The sequence below is a fragment of the Bufo bufo genome, chromosome 8 (assembly GCF_905171765.1).
Source record: "Bufo bufo chromosome 8, aBufBuf1.1, whole genome shotgun sequence".
NCBI lineage: Eukaryota > Metazoa > Chordata > Amphibia > Anura > Bufonidae > Bufo > Bufo bufo.
This window is the reverse complement of record NC_053396.1, coordinates 135,525,580-135,546,163: the sequence shown is the minus strand read 5'-3', so window position 1 is coordinate 135,546,163 and position 20,584 is coordinate 135,525,580. Positions and strand designations below refer to the sequence as shown.

The 20,584-nt window shown below is 42.8% G+C and overlaps 1 protein-coding gene across 1 annotated transcript in view; it reads right to left on the bottom strand.

The window, feature by feature from the left end:
* Positions 1-20,584, bottom strand: part of NRK (Nik related kinase) — a 336,723-nt gene that overhangs the window by 45,952 nt on the left and 270,187 nt on the right. The window contains exon 29 of the mRNA XM_040442402.1: positions 16,136-16,285. Coding sequence (XP_040298336.1) covers positions 16,136-16,285 — 150 coding nt within the window. The remainder of the gene's footprint in view (positions 1-16,135; positions 16,286-20,584) is intronic.

Sequence of the window (20,584 nt, the reverse complement as noted above, 5' to 3'; positions counted from 1 at the left end):
GAGCTTTATTTCTGTTAGGGGCCTTATGGGGGCATTATTAATATTGTGAATACTGTGGGGCATTATTATTGGGCACAATATGAAGGGCATTACTGAGTTTTGCTATGAGGCCCCATGACTTCTATGTACGCTCTGGTCTATAGTAATAATTAAATGCAGCACAAATGTGTTTTTATAGTGCTTTTTGACACTTGAGGAGTCAATTTTTGGGTCAATAGCATATTTTTGAATTTGATGTGCTCTGGGAGTGGCTTTCTTCCCTAATTTTCCAGCATGTTTGTGTCATAGACATCTACAGTAAGTTAAAAAATAAAAATAAAAGATTTCCTATATACTTCCCCTCCCTTTACAGCCTTTACAGCTCACTCCTGGCATATGGGTGTCAAAACAACATCAAAGGCATGTAAGAACGTTCCCTAATAATTGTAGAAAAGCGCACTGGTTTGTATGTAAATAACACAGGAAATACATGCAAATACAAGATATGCATTATTATATATACATTATATATTAAAATGTATATTATATATCCAACATACATTAGCAAATTGTAAGCATGCACATAGCAGCTGTTTCTTGCCCCCTAAATACAATGTAGGTTAGCCAATAATTATATGGAACAAATACAGCACAAAAAAATCTAGTAAATATAAAGATTTTTTACTTGCCAGGAACAACAATTGGAGGCCAACCTCTGATGTCCATTTCTCTGCTACCACTATCCGTAATACCAATACAGGTATCCACAGCTGGAGAGAAATCTTTATACGTTGCCTTGGTATTTTCATGAGCAGATGAGCCAATGACAGATATGGGCAGAGGACCAAAAAAACATTGGCAGTAAAAGAAGAGAAAGAACAGCTCTTCTGCTATCTGTAAATGCACTCCTAAATCAAATGCCCCTTTTAGATCACAGCTGCCGTATCTGGACCATGGGCTGTAGAAGAACTGTGAAGATCCACGCATTATTTCAGATCATTCACGCTGAACAGGGAGGGAAGATGTTTATTTTTAGATGAAAAAAAAAAAAGAAAAAGACACAATTGCAAGAAAATCTCTGAGGGGAACCTTAAATTAAGGACATAATTTCTTGAGAAATATTCAGTCTGTTTTTTTTTTAACAAGCTGCTCTACTTTCTATAAGTAAGGCCAGAAAAAAGACCTCAATTAGTTTGAAATTCAGGTAGCAATTTAAATAATTACAATGTCCCCCCCCCCTCCCATTTTTTAACCTTGTCGCTTACAAAGTTCCTTGCTCAGGCTTCACTCTGACAATAGAGAAGATGATGATGGTTGATTTTACTTCTTCTAATAACTGCCACAACATGTTCATATAGGCATTTAGGGGGTTTAAGCTAAACAGCTGGCTTTAATTAATAATTATATGTACCCAAAATGGAGCATTAAAAACTATAACTTGTGTTGCTCAAAATAAGCCATTATACAGGTACATTGATGAAAAAACAAAAAAGTTATAGCTCTTGGAATGTGATTATTTTTATTTTATTTGTGTAGTTACAATGACCGGTCAGGGGATCGGTCAGTTATTTTAAGTCTTAAAGATGCTCCTCTCCAGCCCCAAGGAACCAAGTGCCTCTGCTGATTGGGAACTCATCTGCTATTCATCTTCCAATATTGTAAATTTTTATGAACAATGGTCCATATTGTGCTGGAAGAATAAATCCTTATTCTGACTTGTTTCAGTGAGACATGATGTTGGAGAGCATTGGGGCCACACAGCAAAAAAAATCACCATGTACCATTGTCACGGATGAAGTTGCAGATAGCTGGAACTTATAAATAAACGACTGACTGGCTTGATCCCAAACTAAGGAGCATATAGGTGAGCCCTTAAAAACCCTAAGAGCTCTCCCTGACTGCTATGCACATGCAAGGGTCTCAATGGTAGACGATTGCATGCCCACGTACCCAAGACTGTGTGACACCTGAAAACCCTATAATAGTGAGGGGACACGACCACCGGCTCCCTGCACTTAATACGGACAGAGTCAGGGTCACCTAGAATCAAGCCAGCAAGGAAACACAATAAAGGAAAAGACTTATCTGAGCAAACAGCAGCAGCCTCCAGCAGTGAACACTTCATCCAGGAAGTAGTATAAACTGCAAAGTGAGGCAGTATGGGAGGGAATATAAAGGAAGGCGATTAGTCTAAATAAGTGACACCTGGCAGAAGGAAAGGAGATGACAAAGTGAAACCAAAATAAAGAACGTCATACAAGAGGTAGAGAAGAACGCCTGCCAGACCTTCTCACAGAACTGGCGGTGACCGTACCCCTCCCTCTACGGGTGGACTCCGGACACTCAGAGCCCACCTTCTCAGGATGAGACCTATGGAAAGCCCTGATGAGACGAGTGGCCTTAATGTCCGCCACTGGGACCCACATCCTCTCCTCAGGACCATAACCCTCCGAATGAACGAGGTACTGAAGAGAACCGTGGATAATGCGAGAATCCACAATCCTAGAGACCTGAAATTCAAGATTACCATCAACAAAAATCGGAGGAGGAGGCAAAGAGGAGGGTACAGTGGGTTGGACATAAGGTTTTAATAGGGACCTGTGAAAAACATTATGGATCTTCCAAGTCTGAGGAAGATCAAGACGGAAGGCAACGGGATTGATGACGGACAAGATCTTGTAAGGCCCAATAAACTTAGGACCCAACTTCCAGGAGGGAACCTTCAGTTTTGTTTTTTTTTATATAATTTTTATTCGATTTTACCTTTACAAGCATCTGGGTAAACAGGTACAAAATGTCCAGCATTTCATTGATTACAGGTAATATTACATAACCAATAGAGATTGATCATTGATTTGAAACATTAATAAACGTTACAACAGTGAGAAAACTCTTCCCCCTCCCCCCCTTCAACCTTCCCTTTCTCTCATCTCGCGACCCCTTCTTCCACAAAAAATTTTTTATTTTTTTTTTACCAAACTTTTCAGTCCCCAATTAGTCGATTAGGAGTTTGCCTAGAGTATTTGCTGTCTTTCCTTTCAGGTACCATTCTGAGTATATAAAGGGTGTCATTATTTCCTTTATTTCCTCATTGTTAAATGCTATTGCAATAAAGACCTCCCATCTACGGAAAAAGGTGTCAATGAATCTCCCTTGGAATTGTTCCGCCTCCGTTCTTTCCACGAGAAAACAGGATTTTGTGTGGACAAATACATCTGTCATTGATGGCGTGTTGGGTTTTAGCCACTCTCTGAATAAACATCTTTTTGCAGCGAGGAGTAAGAGATGTATAAGCGGAGTCAGTTTTACTTTTTCTGGACCTACATGAAACAGGACAGTTTCAGGAGTGCAAGGTATTGTTACTTTTAGATGCTGTTTAATCTGGTTCCTAATTAAGGCCCAGAATCTCTTTGTCTCTGGACATGACCATATTCCATGGTAAAGATCGGTGCCGTTTTCCTGACATTTGGGGCACCTCGTGATTCTATCTAAGGAATGTGCCGGAGAGGCAAACTGGAAACCATATATGGCTTTGTGTATCATCTTAAAGTGTGTTTCCCTCCATATTTCATTTGGCGTTACTTTCCTGACTGTGTCCCACCCTCGCAGAATAAGTTGTCTGATGTCTATGGACGGAAATTCCTTCTTCCATTGGGAGAAAGTATTCTCTGCTACTTGCCTCTGTTTCCTGTCTCTAATTCCGCGATATATTTCTGATAGGGACTTCTTCCTAAGCCCTTGTCCCACTAATAGGTCAAAGTCATTTGAGGCTATATCCCTAGATAAATTCAATACTCGTTTTGTGAGAAAGCCCCTGACTTGCAGGAAGGCCAGCAAGTGCTGGTCTGAGTTCAGCTGGAAGTTATTTTTGAATTCTGGGAAAGAGCAGTATCTAGTTTCCTGCGTGTTCCATATTTCCCTCACTGTGGTGATCCCTTTCTCTTTCCATAGTTTAAAATGTTTAGCCTCCACCCCAGCTGGAAATTCTGGATGGCCCCACAGACACATGTATTTGGAGAGTGCAAAAGGTAAAGAAAACAGCTTACGCGTTGCCTTCCACACTGCCACTGTGTCTTTCACCAAGAGGCTCTGCTTAATTATAGAAGGCATGGCACCATATTTGGTATGAACTAACCCAGACAAGTTCCATGGATATACTAACTGTTCCTCTATAGGTGTATTCGTGTAGTAATTTGTTTTAAAAAACCAATCTATACTATGTCTTAGGAGGCTTGCTAGGTTATATGCCCTTATATCAGGGAACATCAGTCCCCCTGCGTTTTTGGGTAGCTGGAGTTTTGCTAAGGATAGTCTTGGTTTCTTCCCCGCCCATAGGAATGATCTGAATGCTTTCTCTAGAGAGTTTACATCAGCGTGTTTTAGGAGAATAGGCATTGTTTGCATGGGATATAAAAGTTTAGCTACACACATCATTTTCAGGAGTTGGCTTCTACCTCCCAGGGATAAGGGAAGTTTCCTCCACCTTTTTATGTCTTCGAGGATCTTTTCTGATTAACGGCGGGTAATTTAGCGAATATAACGTCTCAGGGGTTTTCCTTATATTTATACCCAGGTATTTAATCGAACGGGAAGCAATTTGAATAGGAACCCCCAGGGGTTGTTTATAAGAAGACGATGTCCTGGTTCCCAAAAACATTAGTTCCGACTTATCCGTATTTACTTTAAATCCTGACTTGGAGCCAAACTCTGTCAGCAGTCGGAATAAATGTTTGATGTCCCTATGCGGATGTTCTAAGAATATCAAGAGATCGTCTGCGAATAGTGCATGTTTACCCTCCGTTTGCCGAGTGAGCCAATTTTGATGCCCTCTAGTTTGTTGTCCTTCTCTATCTGTCGGGAGAGAGGCTCCAGTGCTAGATTGAATAGGAGCGAAGACAGTGGGCATCCCTGCCTAGTACCTTTCCCCAAGGCTATAGGTCCAGATATGAAACCCGGCGTAAGAACTGTTGCCTGCGGATTCGAGTAGATAGCGTTTACATATTGTCTGAAGGGGCCTGAAAATCCCATGACATCTAAGACTTCCCCCATCCATCCCCATTCCACATTATCGAATGCTTTTTCTGCGTCTATAGTAATTATGGCCGGAGATGGATGACTGGCAGGCCTGATTTTGACCTCGTCCAGCATCATCAGCACTTTTCTTATATTCATTACCGCTGCCCTCACCTGGATGAAACCCACCTGGGCTGAAGACACTAGTTTCGGCAGTAATCGGGACAATCTGTCAGCCAAGATCTTGGATATGATTTTAAGGTCGACATTAATAAGGGAGATTGGGCGATATGAAGCCGTATTGGTGGGTTCCTTACCGGGTTTTGGCAGGACTCTAATATAAGCTGTATTAGTTTGCGTTGGAATCCGTTCTCACTTCATGTAGTTCGAGTAGACCTGTGAAAGGATTGGGGCTATATCTTGGGCGAGGATACGAAAAAATTTGCCACTAAAACCGTTCCGTCCCGGGGCCTTCTCTAAGGTTAAATTTTTGATATATGTTAGTACCTCTTCTGATGGGACTGGGGCATTTAACGATTCTCTATCCTCATCTGTCAGTTTTGGAAGTGGAATCTTTTTTAACCAGGATTTCCCCTCTGCCAGCCGGTGCGATTGGGATTCATATAGGTCTGCATAAAATTCCTTCAGAATGTCATTAATCTCTCTTGGATGTGTGGTTAATTTCCCCCCCTTATCTCTAAGAGATTGGATAGTGGAAATCAGTCTCTGCCCTTTTGCTAATCGTGCCAGGAGCCTACCCGCCTTGTCCCCATGCCTATATAAAGTCGCCTCCCATCTAGACTGCGCCAGGCTGTCCCATTTGTGAATCCATTGCTCATATTCAGTTTTAGCGTTCCACCATTTCAAACGAGCATCCTGATTTGGATTTCCCTGGAAAGACGTGAGAGCCTGCCTTAGGTCCTCACTTAGTTGATACATTTTTTGTTTCATCTTTTTCCGTTTGCTGTACATATACGCCATAATCTGTCCCCGTAGGACCGATTTGCCCGCATCCCATAGAAGCTGAGGGTTGTTAATATTTTTATTTTCCTGTTTATATTCTAGCCACCATCCACTCAAGATCTTTTTAAACTCCTCGTCTTTGATCATGTTTGATGGGAATCGCCAGAGAAAATCAGTGCCTCTAGGAACATCTCTTTTTAATAAAACTGAAACTGGAGAATGGTCTGAGATGACCATATCCTCAATTTGTGGGTCGGAGAGGTGATTGACCCCTCGTTTGTCACATAGTATATAGTCTAATCGCGACCAGGATTGGTGCGCACATGAATAGTAGGTGTATTCTCTGCCTTCTGGATTGCGGATCCTCCACAGGTCTACCAGATAAGTATCTTCCATGAGCTGTAGTAATCTGTTATCTTTACACCCCTGTTTCTTACCCCTCCCTTGGGCTTTCCTCCTATCTTCCTCCTCATGGACAACGGCATTTATATCCCCAGCGAGTATTCTTAGCTTCGACGTGTCTCTTGATACAGTACTACCTAACAAGCTGAAAAAGGACTTATCTGGATCATTAGGGCCGTATACATTATAGATACTGATATCACCTCCTGGTCCTGTCATTCGTATGTTGGAGATTCTACCTTGGCTATCATGAGTATGACCTGTTACTTTGTACGGTAGGCCCTTTTTCAGTAATGTTAACACCCTCGCCTTTTTTCCCAACGCCCCCGAACCATGTACTTCCCCCACCCAGTATCTTTTCATTCTAATAAAATCATCTGCGAGCAGGTGCGTCTCCTGCAAAAGGGCCAAATCAGCGCCCAATTGTTTAAGGTGCTTTAGTATCAGTCGACGCTTGTTAGGGGACCTCAGTCCCTTTACGTTCCAGGATATAATTTTAATAAAACTATCCATTTGGGGGACAATATGATTCTTTAGCAAGTCCCATGGTCACGAGTGAGAGATGAACAACCCCCCCTTCCCTTTTCCCAACCAGAAAGAACGGCAAATAACCTAAATTTCTAATATCCATTTCTTGTCTTAACCGACAAAGCCTTCCCTTAACAACAATTCCGACTTCGCCTTTTTCCAGCTGAGAAAACCAGTAATAGTGTTGATAATAACTTTCTATCTACCCCCCCCACCTGCACCCGTTTGGGCTAGATGTACATTAACAGCAGCAAAGGTACTGTAACATCAATAACATAACATCAATATATATGGTATCGAACATAATACTTATCCCCATTTCTGTGAGAACAAGTCCCAGCTAATCCCAGGTCTGAGTCCTTAGAACCAAAGCGTGATTAATTCTGGTTCCTTCCCGGTGTGGGCCTCCTGACGCCAGGGTGTTCCTTGCCTTCAGCTTGCAGCGGTGATGGTGGTGTTGGGTCGTCTGCACAAGTAATAGCTGGTAGCTGGCGTGGGCCCGTATGGCTGATCCTCAGTGCTCTTGCCGCTTCCTCCGGGTCCGTAAAGGTTTCCACAGTTCCATCCGAGGATAAGACCTTTAATATGGCCGGGTACATAAGAGAGAAGCGGATTTGATTTTTAAAGATGGCCGAGCACAAGGGTGTAGAGGCTCTCCTGCGCTTCGTGACCGCCACCGAAAAGTCGCCAAATAGTAGTACACGATGGCCTCTTAGCATGACAGGCTTTCCTCCCTGCTTGTACTTTTTCAAGATGGCGGTTTTGTCAGAATAGTCGAGGAACTTAACTATGACCTGGCGAGGTCTCGTCGCTCATATGGAGGCTGAAGGTAAACTCTGCCACTTGCTGGGATTGTCCATTGGCACGTACGGACCAACCCTGTGAGCTCTCTCCACTTTGCAGTGGGCTTGCGGGAGTTCATTGCTGCAGATATAAGTCAGCTCTTTGGCCGGTATGTTTTCAGGTAGGCCTATCAGACGGAGATTGCTCCTCCTCGAGCGGTTCTCCAGATCTTCAATTCTTTACCACAATTTAGCATTCTCCCTCATAGCGTCTGAGAGGCGAGAGCGATTAAGGTCGTTATCAGATTCTAGCGTTGCCACTCTCGATTCCAGGTCTTCTAACCTCGTGGTGTGCAGGCTCACTTCTGCCTGCTATGCCACAAAAGACTGTGTGACTGGGGACGCCAGCGATTCTTGGAGGTCGGGTAATATACGAGACGCCACTTCGACCACCAAGTGTTTGTAATCAATTTCTATGTTGTCGTCTCTCCCGTTCTGACCTTCCGTCATAGTTTCCCCCATGGAAGAGGACTGCAAGTTATCGTCCCCTTCTAGAGGCGCTGTCATTTCATTTTCTTTTGGCACCCTCCCGGGCTTTGCCGAATTCTTCTTTGATTTGCTCCCCATCTGAAGTATATAACGGTCCATAGACCGGCTGTAAAGGTGTAGGTAGGCAAAGCAACCCTTATTAGCAATTTTAGGGTCAAGATATCTGGGGATTTTGCGCTTTTAGGTGCAGATATTCTCGGAGCTCTTAGTGGCTGCGTCTTCTCATGCTGGCGCCGGAACCGGAAGTCGGGATCCGGAAGTTTGATATTTTTTTGTAGACAACCACACCAGATCACCCACATTCAGGTCCGGACCAGGCACACGTCTCTTATCCGCCACACGCTTATATCTCTCACTCATCCTCTTCAGATTACCCTGAATCTTTTGCCAAATAAATGACAAAATCTCTCCTCATCAGGTAAACTGGAAGACCCCTCTCCAGAGAATGTCCCAAACTGCGGATGAAACCCATATGCACCAAAAAATGGTGACTTATCAGAGGACTCCTGGCGACAGTTATTTAAAGTAAACTCAGCAAGGGACAAAAAAGTATACCAATCCTCCTGATTCTCCGCCACAAAACAGCGCAGATATGTCACCAGATTCTGATTGACACGTTCGGTCTGACCATTCAACTGCGGGTGAAAAGCAGAAGAGAACGACAACCGAACCCCCAAGCGAGAACAGAAGGCCTTCCAGAATCTGGAAACAGGGCCCCGATCAGAAACGATGTCTGAAGGAATGCCATGCAATTTAACAATGTGATCAACAAACGCTTGCGCCAGCGTCTTAGCATCGGGTAACCCAGGAAAGGGAATGAAATTTTTTGCTAAAACGGTCCACTACCACCAGAATCACAGTCTTCCCCGAGGAACGAGGCAGGTCCGTAATAAAGTACATAGACAGATGCGTCCAAGGACGGGAAGGAATGGGTAACTGGCGGAGAGAACCCGATGGCCGTGAATGAGGGACCTTGGCACGAGCGCAGGTCTCGCAGGCTGCTACAAAACCCTAAACCGCCTTATGAAGAGCCGGCCACCAGAATCTCCGAGCAATGAGATCCACTAAGGACAGTATCGTGGTGCTCCTTAAAAACCTTGTGTCGTAAAGCGAGAGGCACAAACAACCTCCGAGGAGGATAAAGATCCGGAGCCTCTGCCTGGGCTGCCTGAACCTCTGCCTCCAAATCAGGATAAAGAGCAGAGACGATCACCCCTTCAGCCAAAATGGGACCCGGGTGTTCAAAGTTCCCCCCTCCCGGAAAACAACGTGACAGGGCATCCGCCTTCACATTTTTAACCCCAGGGCGGAACGTACTAACAAAATTAAACCTAGAAAAGAACAAAGACCATCTGGCCTGTCTCGGGTTCAGACGCTTGGCCGATTCCAAGTAGGCCAGATTCTTATGGTCGGTAAACACGATAATAGGGTGTCTGGCTCCCTCTAACCAATGGCGCCATTCCTCAAAAGCTAATTTGATGGCCAACAACTCCCGATCTCCCACATCGTAATTTCTCTCTGCAGAGAATAGTTTCCTTGAGAAAAAGGCACACAGTCGCCATTTGGCAGGAGAGGGACCCTGAGATAAGACCGCACCCACACCCACCTCAGAAGCATCCACCTCAACAATAAAAGGTAGAGAGACATCAGGTTGTACCAAAATGGGAGCGGAAGCAAAACTCTCTTTAATACTAGAAAAGGCTTTAAGCGAATCTACCGACCACGAGGAAAAATCCACCCCCTTTCTGTAATAATTGGCAAACAACAAAAACCGCATCAGCGCCTTCTGATTCTCAGGAAGCTCCCAATCAAGCACAGCGTGGACCTTCTCAGGGTCCATCCGAAAACCAGAAGCGGAGAGAAGAAAACCAAGAAATTGAATCTCCGGGACCGCAAACACACATTTTTCCAGTTTAGCGTACAATTTATTCTCCCGCAGAATCAGCAAGACCTGACATAGGTGGTCCCGATGAGTCTTGAAATCAGGAGAAAAAATCAAAATGTCATCTAGATACGCCAGTACAAATTTCCCCATTAAATGATAAAAAATGATGTTCACAAAATGTTGGAAGACGGCCGGAGCATTCATCAAACCAAAGGGCATAACCAAATTCTCAAAATGACCCTCAGGGGTATTGAAGGCCGTCTTCCATTCGTCCCCTTCCCTGACCCTGACTAGGTTGTATGCCCCTCTTAAATCCAACTTAGAAAAAACTTTAGCCCCAACAATCTGGTTAAACAGGTCCGGGATCAGAGGAAGCGGATATGGGTCACGAATCGTGATACGGTTCAGCTCCCAGAAATCCAGACAAGGTCTTAAAGAAGCATCTTTTTTCTTAAAAAAAAAAAACAGCAGCAACAGGTGACTTCGAGGGTCGGATGTGTCCCTTTCTCAGGCTCTCAGAGATATAAGTACGCATAGCGACTCTTTCAGGTTGGGAGAGATTGTATAGTCGTGATTTTGGCAGCTTGGTGCCTGGGATGAGATTAATAGGGCAGTCGTACTCTCGGTGAGGGGGCAACTCCTGGACACCACTCTCGGAAAACACATCAGAAAATTCAGAGAGAAAAGATGGCACAGTCTTGGTAGAAACCTCTTAAAGAGACGCCGTGAGGCAATTCTCTCTGCAAAACTCACTCCAACCATTTATTTGCCTTGCTTGCCAATCAATGGTGGGGTTATGTTTAGTGAGCCAGGGTAGCCCCAACACTAGAGGAGTAGGTAATCCGCTTAAGACGAAACATGACATATCCTCAACATGAGCGTCACCCATAGTCAAACGGATATTGTGAACTATGCCCTTTAACGATCTTTGAGAAAGTGGAGCGGAATCGATAGCAAAAACAGGTATATCCTTTTCCAAAGTGTACACCTGGAAACCATGCGTTGTTGCAAATTGATTATCAATGAGATTAACAGCTGCTCCACTATCTACAAAAATCTCACAATGTTCTTGCTGTCTAGCGCCACCCTGGCAGGTAGGAGAAAACGGGAACTACAAGCAAACGGCAAACCTTCAATTTCCGCATCAACCTTGCCAATAGTAGCAAATGGAAAGTTTTTAGAGGGTTTCTTTTTTTTCTTTTGAATCTCCTAAAGGGCAAACATTAGCCAAATGATTTATACCCCCACAACAGAAACAAACCCTCCTCTGAGAGCTGAATCCTCTGCTATCAGAGGCAAGCAAACCCAGCTGCATGGCCTCCTCCTCAGAGGGGATTAAGACAGACTGAGACCCCTGCGCACTGAATGAGACAGCCCCACTGTCCTTGGGCTGAATATGACAGGAAAGAGTATTCTCCTCTCTCTCTCTAAGACGCCTGTCAATACGAACAGCTAGAGACATGGCAAACTCTAACAACGCTGGTCTCTCATGAAAAGCAAATGCATCTTTTCAATCTTTCCGAAAGACCATGGCAAAATTGACTTCGGAGTGCAGCATCATTCCAACCAGTATCAGCTGTCCATCTCCGAAATTCAGAACAATATATCTCTGCGGACTGTTTACCCTGGCATAAAAGACGCAGTTTAGATTCAGCCAGAGCAATACGATCCGGGTCATCATATATCTGCCCCAGGGATACAAAAAATTCATCCACCGATCGGAGGGGCCGTGCCCCCACCGGCAGCGAAAAGGCCCAAGACTGAGCGTTATCCCTGAGCAGCGAGATGATGATCCCCACCCTCTGCTCCTCATCACCAGAGGAATGGGGAAGTAGGCGAAAATGGAGTTTGCAAACCTCTCTAAAGCGAACAAAATTCTCACTACCCCCGAAGAGCGTATCCGGAAGCGAGATCTTAGGCTTGGAACAAACTCCATGAACTATCTTCAACACAATTAAGAATAAGGAGTCCTGGAAGTGATGATATGGCTCCCACAGAGCCCTGATGTCTGAGATTACATAAAGAATTTCAGCAAGCCTACATCCACAGAAGAGCTGTGGTTAGTTGTCCAAGATGTTTGGAACAACCTCCTTGACTAATTCCTTCAAAATCTGTGTGTAAGTGTACCTAGTAGAACTGATGCTGTTTTGCAGGCAAAGGGTGGTCACACCAAATACTGATCTGATTTAGATTTCTCTTTTTGCTCATTCACTTTGCATTTTGTTAATTAATAAAAAAAACTTTTTTAAAGCGTTCTTACATTGCAGTATTTTTTCAACACCTGCCTAAAACGCATACTGCAAAAGATCCTGTGATAGAACTGAAGCATTGCTGTTTTTTTGTACATGGAAGAATAAACAGCCTTCTTGAAGTTGATATTTTTGGAGTGCTGCAACATTCTTCATTTATGTTTCATTCATTGGGCAATACATGCATACGTAAACAACAATATGGAGTAAGTCAGGTGCAAAAGCGCATATTAAAGCATTAATGGGTCAGCTCAAAGAATCATGAGTAGGCCTTGCACTCTTCCTGAAAATATTTTACCCACCAAATTTGGGATAGGGGACGGATGTTCAATCCCCTCCTCTGCATGTATTGGATAGAATGTTATGTAACATTGTGAGCTAAAAAGGCAGGTTTACACCACATGATGTAAAAGCCAATTATCGGGAAGGAAGCGTTCTTTCCTGACAGTCTGCTGCACATTCAATGAAGGAGACTGCTGCATTTACATGTAAGTATGAGGACGAGCTATCGCTATTGCTGCCCAGAACCGATGATTGGTGGTGCCTGCATGAATTACAGGATCACCCCATGAACGAGTGTTTTGCTCATTCAACGGGTGATCGGTGGCACATTTAGATGTCGGAAAAGAGTGTTCGCAGGAATGGTCGTTTTCCGATAATCTGTCTGAAAATCTGGCAGTCTAAATCCACCTTAAAACTCATTATAGCTCAGTTCTTCTCAAACTGATAATAATTTTGTGTTTCTGAGCTGTTGGGAGTTCAGAGATAAAGACTACACATGAGCAGCCTGGGCTTCAATCTGACAGGAAGGACTTCCTGTGAACAGAAAGCTTGCTTCTCTGCAAATACACAGGGAATGACATCTTTACAGAGAAAAGAGCAGACATTTTTTTTATGAAGACCAATTGAAAAAATTATTTGTGGCCCAAAATGAATAGAAAGCAATAATAAAAAAAAAAACATGGTCCCCGTAGCCTTGATAACAATAACCTACAGAATCATAAATAGCACTGAAATAACCTAGTGCAGAAGAGCTGTTAACAATGATCCTTACAGCCCATAAGACCCGGCTGCCAACAGATTCTTGTACCTCTTCCACTTCTCACCCAGAATTTAGAGGGAGTGGGCACTGCAATAAGTGGTTATGGAAGATGTCACACTTCAGATTTTTCCTTCTTGATCTGCTGACTGTTACTGTTTACAACAATTAAGCAAAGTGGATAAAGCGCTACTCGAAAATCTAACTCTATTGAAATCAATGGTATCTGACAATTACCTGGCATGCAAAGCCTAATCAATGCAGTTAGGCAGCTGTTATTTCCATGCATTTCAAGCCTAAACATTGCTGAGAAAATGATGAATTTTTACAACACTGATGTATAGCTTAAAAGTTTGAATGTGGGTTTACACAAATATACACCAAGATATGATCGGCTTGATTATGTTCTATGTGATACTGAATGTTCTACCCACAAAACGAGATACCAGTCTGCTCAGCTTCTTCTGCTCTATAAGGCCCTCTTCACATATTTCAGTGCTCTGACAGTTGTTTTGTGGCATGGTCAGACACAGCTGATACAGTATATTTGTACTCCACTTCAGTGATATAGACTGATAGCGCCGGACTGAAAAACGTAGCATGCGGTCTGGTGCTACTTGACATCATAAGTGATGCACCGGATGTATGAGCACAATCCCATAGAATACGATGGGATCAGTATAGGCTTCAGTTCCCCTCCCCCATTTATTGCAACACGCCAGAGGGGAACCGAGCTGGATGGCCTGATAAATGTGGAGCAGGCCTAACATGCTGCACTGCATTTTCATGGTCACAGATTTTCTTTAATGTCCTGATTTAGATTTTTTAAATGTTAGTAAGTATAATAAGATAATAGCTGTGTTCCTGCTTTTATTTCTAGACTGTATTGTTAAACGTTACAAAAGTTTAGACTTGGACTCAGTTCTGCATACACGTCACTCGAGATGAGGATGTACCTATCACAGCAACAGATCATGTTGCTGCAATGGGGCCCTTAGAGATAAATCTTATTGTCGCCATCATGCCCTTTGCTCCATGAAAACAGGACTCCTTTATCCTGAAATGCTGTATAGCCCAGTGGGACAAGGGAATTAAGATCCCTCCAGTGAAATTCATAGGGATTCCATTTATTCTATGGGAATGATTTTCATTGTTATTTGCTAAATTTGCATTAGCAAACAGGAAACTGACTACTGAATTTCGGACCCATAAATGCACCCAGAATACTTGTCAGTGACCTCACCCCACCAAGAATTGATGGTAGGATCGCCACATAACATCACAGAAGAAAATTTTGGTTCTTCAGTGGCGCATGGAATATCAAGACGGGCATAGCTGAAATGATGACTGAGATTTCAATCTAGGCACATGGACTGCTGCTGGATGGGCTTAATTTATGATGTGCGCCTCTTTAAAAAATTAATTGCATCCTCCAGCAGTGCAAGAGATGTCAAGACCGGTGTAGCAAATGTTAATCTCCCCTTATGTGCTTTTTTGTACAGTAGTTCGAGCTCACCCACTCCTTTGGAGTCACCATGTCTATGCGCATACATTGTGTCAGTTACATAATCCAAAGGTAGAAAGTAAGTCCAGCACCAGGTCTGGAAATAAAATTCAATTCTTTATTGAAACATTGTAAAATCAACTGTAGGATGTTAAAGGCTATGGACACCTTTCACATGGAAATAATTATTTTTACATATGTTAGTAATTACCTTGAGTAACAAAGGATGCAAAAAAGTTTCAGTCTGCAATCTTTATTCCTTGTTTCCTTGATGCTAAAATTTAGTTTGTATGCCATGCCTAGTTTCTGACTTTTTACATGAGGATTCCGAGTTCCGGCAGAGGATTCCGATTCTGAGTGTTCCGGCAAAACTGATCAGTTTTGGGGCCGGATCCGGCATTAATGCATTTCAATGGAAAAAAATGCCGGATCTGGCATTCAGGCAAGTGTTCCTGAATTTTGGACGGAGATAAAACCGCAGCATGCTGCGGTATTATCTCTGTCCTTAAACGTCAAAAAGACTGAACTGAAGACATCATGAACGGATTGCTCTCCATTCAGAATGCAATAGGATAAAACTGATCAGTTCTTTTCCGGTATTGAGCCCCTAGGACGGAACTCAATGCCAGAAAAGAATGACATTAGTGTGAAAGTACCCTAATACATGCTGAATCTGTGTGTTCAGGATGTTGCTGCCTTCCCCCTGTAAACTTCCTTGTGTATGCTTTCTACCCTATCTACAGCCTGTCTATGCAGCATTCCTTGGATCCCCCCCTCCTTTTTTTCACACACATCTGCTGTGTACACCCACCTCCATCTATGCTGCTATCTACAACAGTGAGAAAAGGGGGATAGAGCAGACAGAGCTGTCAGACACAGGAGCAATGCACTGATGAACTTGTGTCAGATTCTGCAGCAGCATCAGCTAGGTGCAGGAATAACACAAACTATGCAGAGGCAAAATGGAAGGATATTTTTAATGAATACTATTTAGAAAGTTGTATTATTTTGCATTTAGGAAGCAAACAAGCAATAAAAAAATATCAATGCAAAGGTGTCCATAGTTTCTAAGCTCTCACTGGGGTTCCAGATCAGTCATCAGTCTAGTTTCTCAGATTCAGTTGAATAATAATTTTAGTATAATTATACCCACCTAATTTGCATAATTTGTACTTTCTTCTAAGAATTGTTGGAAAGATGCCTCCAAATCTAAAAAAAACACCAGTTGCATATAATACTTACATGTGTGGGCAGGTAAAGGTCATACACTGTCCCAGAGTCAACATCAATGGCATGAAACCCCACTGCAGATCCAAAAATAACCTTCAGCCTCTGCCCATTTTCCACTGTTAGGTCGACAAATAATGGTTTTTGATGCAGAGATGAAAATGACTAAAACAAAAACAGACAAATAGAAAATTACACAGTAGCAATTATTTCAGAATGACTATTCAGTTAGTAATGCAGTCTATCAGTTGACCATAAGTAAACAGAACTGATCCACTGCAGCATCATAATTACAGTTGCAAGAAAAAAGTATGTGAACCATTTGGAATGATATGGATTTCTGCACAAATTGGTCATAAAATGTGATCTGATCTTCATCTAAGTCACAACAATAGACTATCACAGTCTGCTTAAACTAATAACACACAAAGAATTAAATGTTACCATGTTTATTGAACACATCATGTAAACATTCACAGTGCAGGTGGAAAAAGTATGTGAACCCCTAGACCAGTAATAGGCAAACTGCGGCTCTCCAGCTGTTGCAGAACGACAACTCCCAGCATGCAAAGACTGCCTACAGCTTTCAGCCTACAGCAGGGCATGGTGGGAGTTGTAGTTTTGCAACAGCTGGAGAGCCGCAGTTTGCCTATCACTGCCCTAGACTAATGACATCTCCAAGAGCTAATTGGAGTGAGGTGTCAGCCAACTGGAGTCCAATCAATGAGATGAGATTGGAGGTGTTGGTTACAGCTGCCCTGCCCTATAAAAAAACACACACTAGTTCTGGATTAGCTTTTCACAAGAAGCATTGCCTGATGTGAATGATGCCTCGCACAAAAGAGCTCTCAGAAGACCTACGATTAAGAATGGTTAACTTGCATAAAGCTGGAAAGGGTTGTAAAAGTATCTCCAAAAGCCTTGCTGTTCATCAGTCCATGGTAAGACAAGTTGTCTATAAATGGAGAAAGTTCAGCACTGCTGCTACTCTCCCTAGGAGTGGCCATCCTGTAAAGATGACTGAGAGAGCACAGCGGAGACTGCTCAATGAGGTGAAGAAGTATCCTAGAGTGTCAGCTAAAGACTTACAAAAGTCTCTGGCATATGCTAACATCCCTGTTAGTGAATCTACGATACGTAAAACACTAAACAAGAATGAATTTCAAGGGAGGATACCACAGAGGAAGCCACTGCTGTACAAAAAAACATTGCTGCACGTTTACAGTTTGCACAAGAGCACCTGGATGTTCCACAGCAGAACTGGCAAAATATTCTGTGGACAGATGAAACCAAAGTTGAGTTGTTTGGAAGAAACACACAACACTATGTGTGGAGAAAAAAAGGCAAAAGCACACCAACATACCAACATCAAAACCTCATCCCAACTGTGAAGTATGGTGGTGGGGGCTTCATGGTTTGGGGCTGCTTTGCTGCATCAGAGCCTGGACGTATTGCTGTCATCGAAGGAAAAATTAATTCTCAGGTTTATTAAGACATTTTGCAGGAGAACTTAAGGCCATCTGTCCACCAGCTGAAGCTCAACGGAAGATGGGTGTTGCAACAGGACAACGACCCAAAGCATAGAAGTAAATCAACAACAGAATGGCTTAAACAGAAGAAAATACGCCTTCTGGAGTGGCCCAGTCAGAGTCCTAACCTCAACCCGATTGAGATGCTGTGGCATGACCTGAAGAAAGCAATTCACACCAGACATCCCAAGAATATTGCTGAACTGAAACAGTTCTGTAAAGAGGAATGGTCAAGAATTACTCCTGACCGTTGTGCACGTCTGATCTGCAACTACAGGAAACCTTTTGTTGAAGTTATTGCTGCCAAAATAAGGTTCATCCAGTTATTAAATCCAAGGGTTCACATAGTTTTTCCACCTGCACTGTGAATGTTTGCATGGTGTGTTGAATAAAAACATGGTAACATTTAATTCTTTGTGTGTTATTAGTTTAAGCAGACTGTGATTGTCTATTGTTGTGACTTAGATGAAGATCAGATCACATTTTATGACCAATTTGTGCAGAAATCCATATCATTCCAAATGGTTCACATACTTTTTTTTGCAACTGTATATAAAAGCAACCTCCAGAAATCAAAAGGACTTACTTGCTGACGAAAAGGCCACCTACAATTGCCCAAAAACATTCTGGTATAAAAAAAAAGAACATGTTGCAGCAACTGAAACCCCTAGTAGTCAAAAATGACTTAGTAGAATAAGAAATAATAGTAATGCGAAGGCATCAGCTATATAGAAAACATAAAATACCTAGGACAAACCAATGTGGAGGTCCCTTTGTGTGTTACTCCATTGACCTACTTTCATAGACACTGCTGGACTCTACCACCCACATTCTTGGGCAGCTAGAACCACTTGACACAGAAGCCGCTAAGTATGGACTCCCTTGTACTTGCTAGCACCCGCAGTACATTCCTGTACAGCACTTCAATGTGGACACTGAATGCAGCAGGAGCCATTGTGCACAGAAGCCATTGAACACTGCCCCCCAACTTGATACTGCCCACATCACTCTGTGCATCCCTGTACAGCGGTTCCATGTGGGTGCTGAATGCAGCCTCCCTCCCTGCTTAGTACTGCCCACATCACACTGTCTATTCCTGCACAACACTTTTATGTGAGCGCTGACTGTGTGTAGCAAGAACTGCTCTCCGCCACACTGGACAGTGAGTGGTGCAGCATTTTTTTAACTCACCCCCCCCCCCCCAAACTGGTAAGTGCGGACCACAGTGTTCACTAAATTATAAACAATTAAAAATTGGTCCAAAAATTATCTCTTTTTGCTTGCAAATGCTTTCCATTTTGATTCATCTGATTTGCTACAATTAGAATTTTTTCATAAATTTGTTAAGAATAGAATAAATCCATTATTTAAGCTATGGAGCTTTCTTGAAATAACCCTATATATTGGTATACCAGAACTGTGACCGAAAGAATGAAATAAAGGTCTTTAACATCTTCCTAACATGCACACACTTCATCTACACTATTACATTTGAAGTCTGTAATCTAGGCCAAATGGCTTATTATAGATCAGGCCTAAGACTTTTTTCCAAACGGTCATCATTGTTTGACTTACATTTCTCATGAAAGATTTTGTAGAAAAAAAGCAGTGAATGTATTAGAAACTAAACCTGACTGAAAATAAGATGTCTCCTATGACAATGTTCCCAGTGTGTGTTTCTTCTGAAATCCCCTGTTACATCTATACTCGAATATCCGCTGTTTGAAGACTGTACAGGGGATTGTATCTTAGAACTCTAAAGACTTCCAATCAGTTTGATCTAGGACCTTGCAGCTTGTGTGATGCCCGCCGCTGATCCCTCTGCTGATACTCAGATATAAAGAGCACAGTCTCACATAACTAACCTTTGATTTGAAGGTTATAGCTTTGGATTGTAGTGTTCAACTGCACTGAGCTTTATGCCTAAATTATTTTATTTCAAAAGCAATACTTCTCTAGATCATTCACAAGACGCCACCAAGTAAACCTAATTTTAATTTTAAATATCTTTGATGCAAATGTTTAATGTTGCATTAAGATAAGATGCAGATATTTTGTATATTTAGAAATTTAATCTGACTCCTTAATACAATTTATTAGCATTACCTACTAATTAATAACTGCTACTTTGCCCTTGGATGAGCAATGTCTAACTAATTTCTCTGACATCGGAAGTAAAGTCATAAAAATGCAGGTCACCAGCCATGACAGATTAAGATCTTTTGAGGTCAGAACTAGCTTAGGCCTATTTCACACTGCCAGCAGGAGTTCTGGCAGGCTGTTTCAGTAGAGAACAGCCTGTCGGAGGTCTCTGGATCTGGCTTTGCAGGACATTACTGGAATACTCTCCGGCCCCATTGACTATAGTGGGGTCCTGTAGAGATACGACTGCTACCTGGCAAATATGCCTGGATTTGGACGGACAGATACCGCTATGTGCTAGAGCAGCCTGCCAAAACTCCTGTGGGCAGTGTGAAAGAAGCTTTAGGCAATGTTCTAGGTCTTCTTAAAAAGATCAAATATGAATGGAGACTTATAGACAATGGGAAAGCAGCATGCAAAGTAGTATCTTCCAAAGAAAAGAACCACTTTGTCACAAACCAGTGGGTGGGAACCCACTGTGCCATGTGACCAACCTCCTCTAAGGGCGTTGTCTAACTGAACCGCTTGTTCTTCACATACCCCTGATGGTGGGGATAAACTTTCCCAAGAGGAACACCAGGTTGCTACCTATTGAAGAGGATTGGCACACGAGGCAGCTGGTCCAGGTAGACCAGGAGGTACCACAGCAAGGTCACTTCGGATATGAGATCATTCTTTCAACCAACCCATCGACAGCCGCCCTCCAGATCCAGCCTCCGGGAACGCCTAGACCGACAGGTGTCTGATTACATCGAGTTAATGGCTGATGTCGACACTCTGAGAAGCGAGGAAC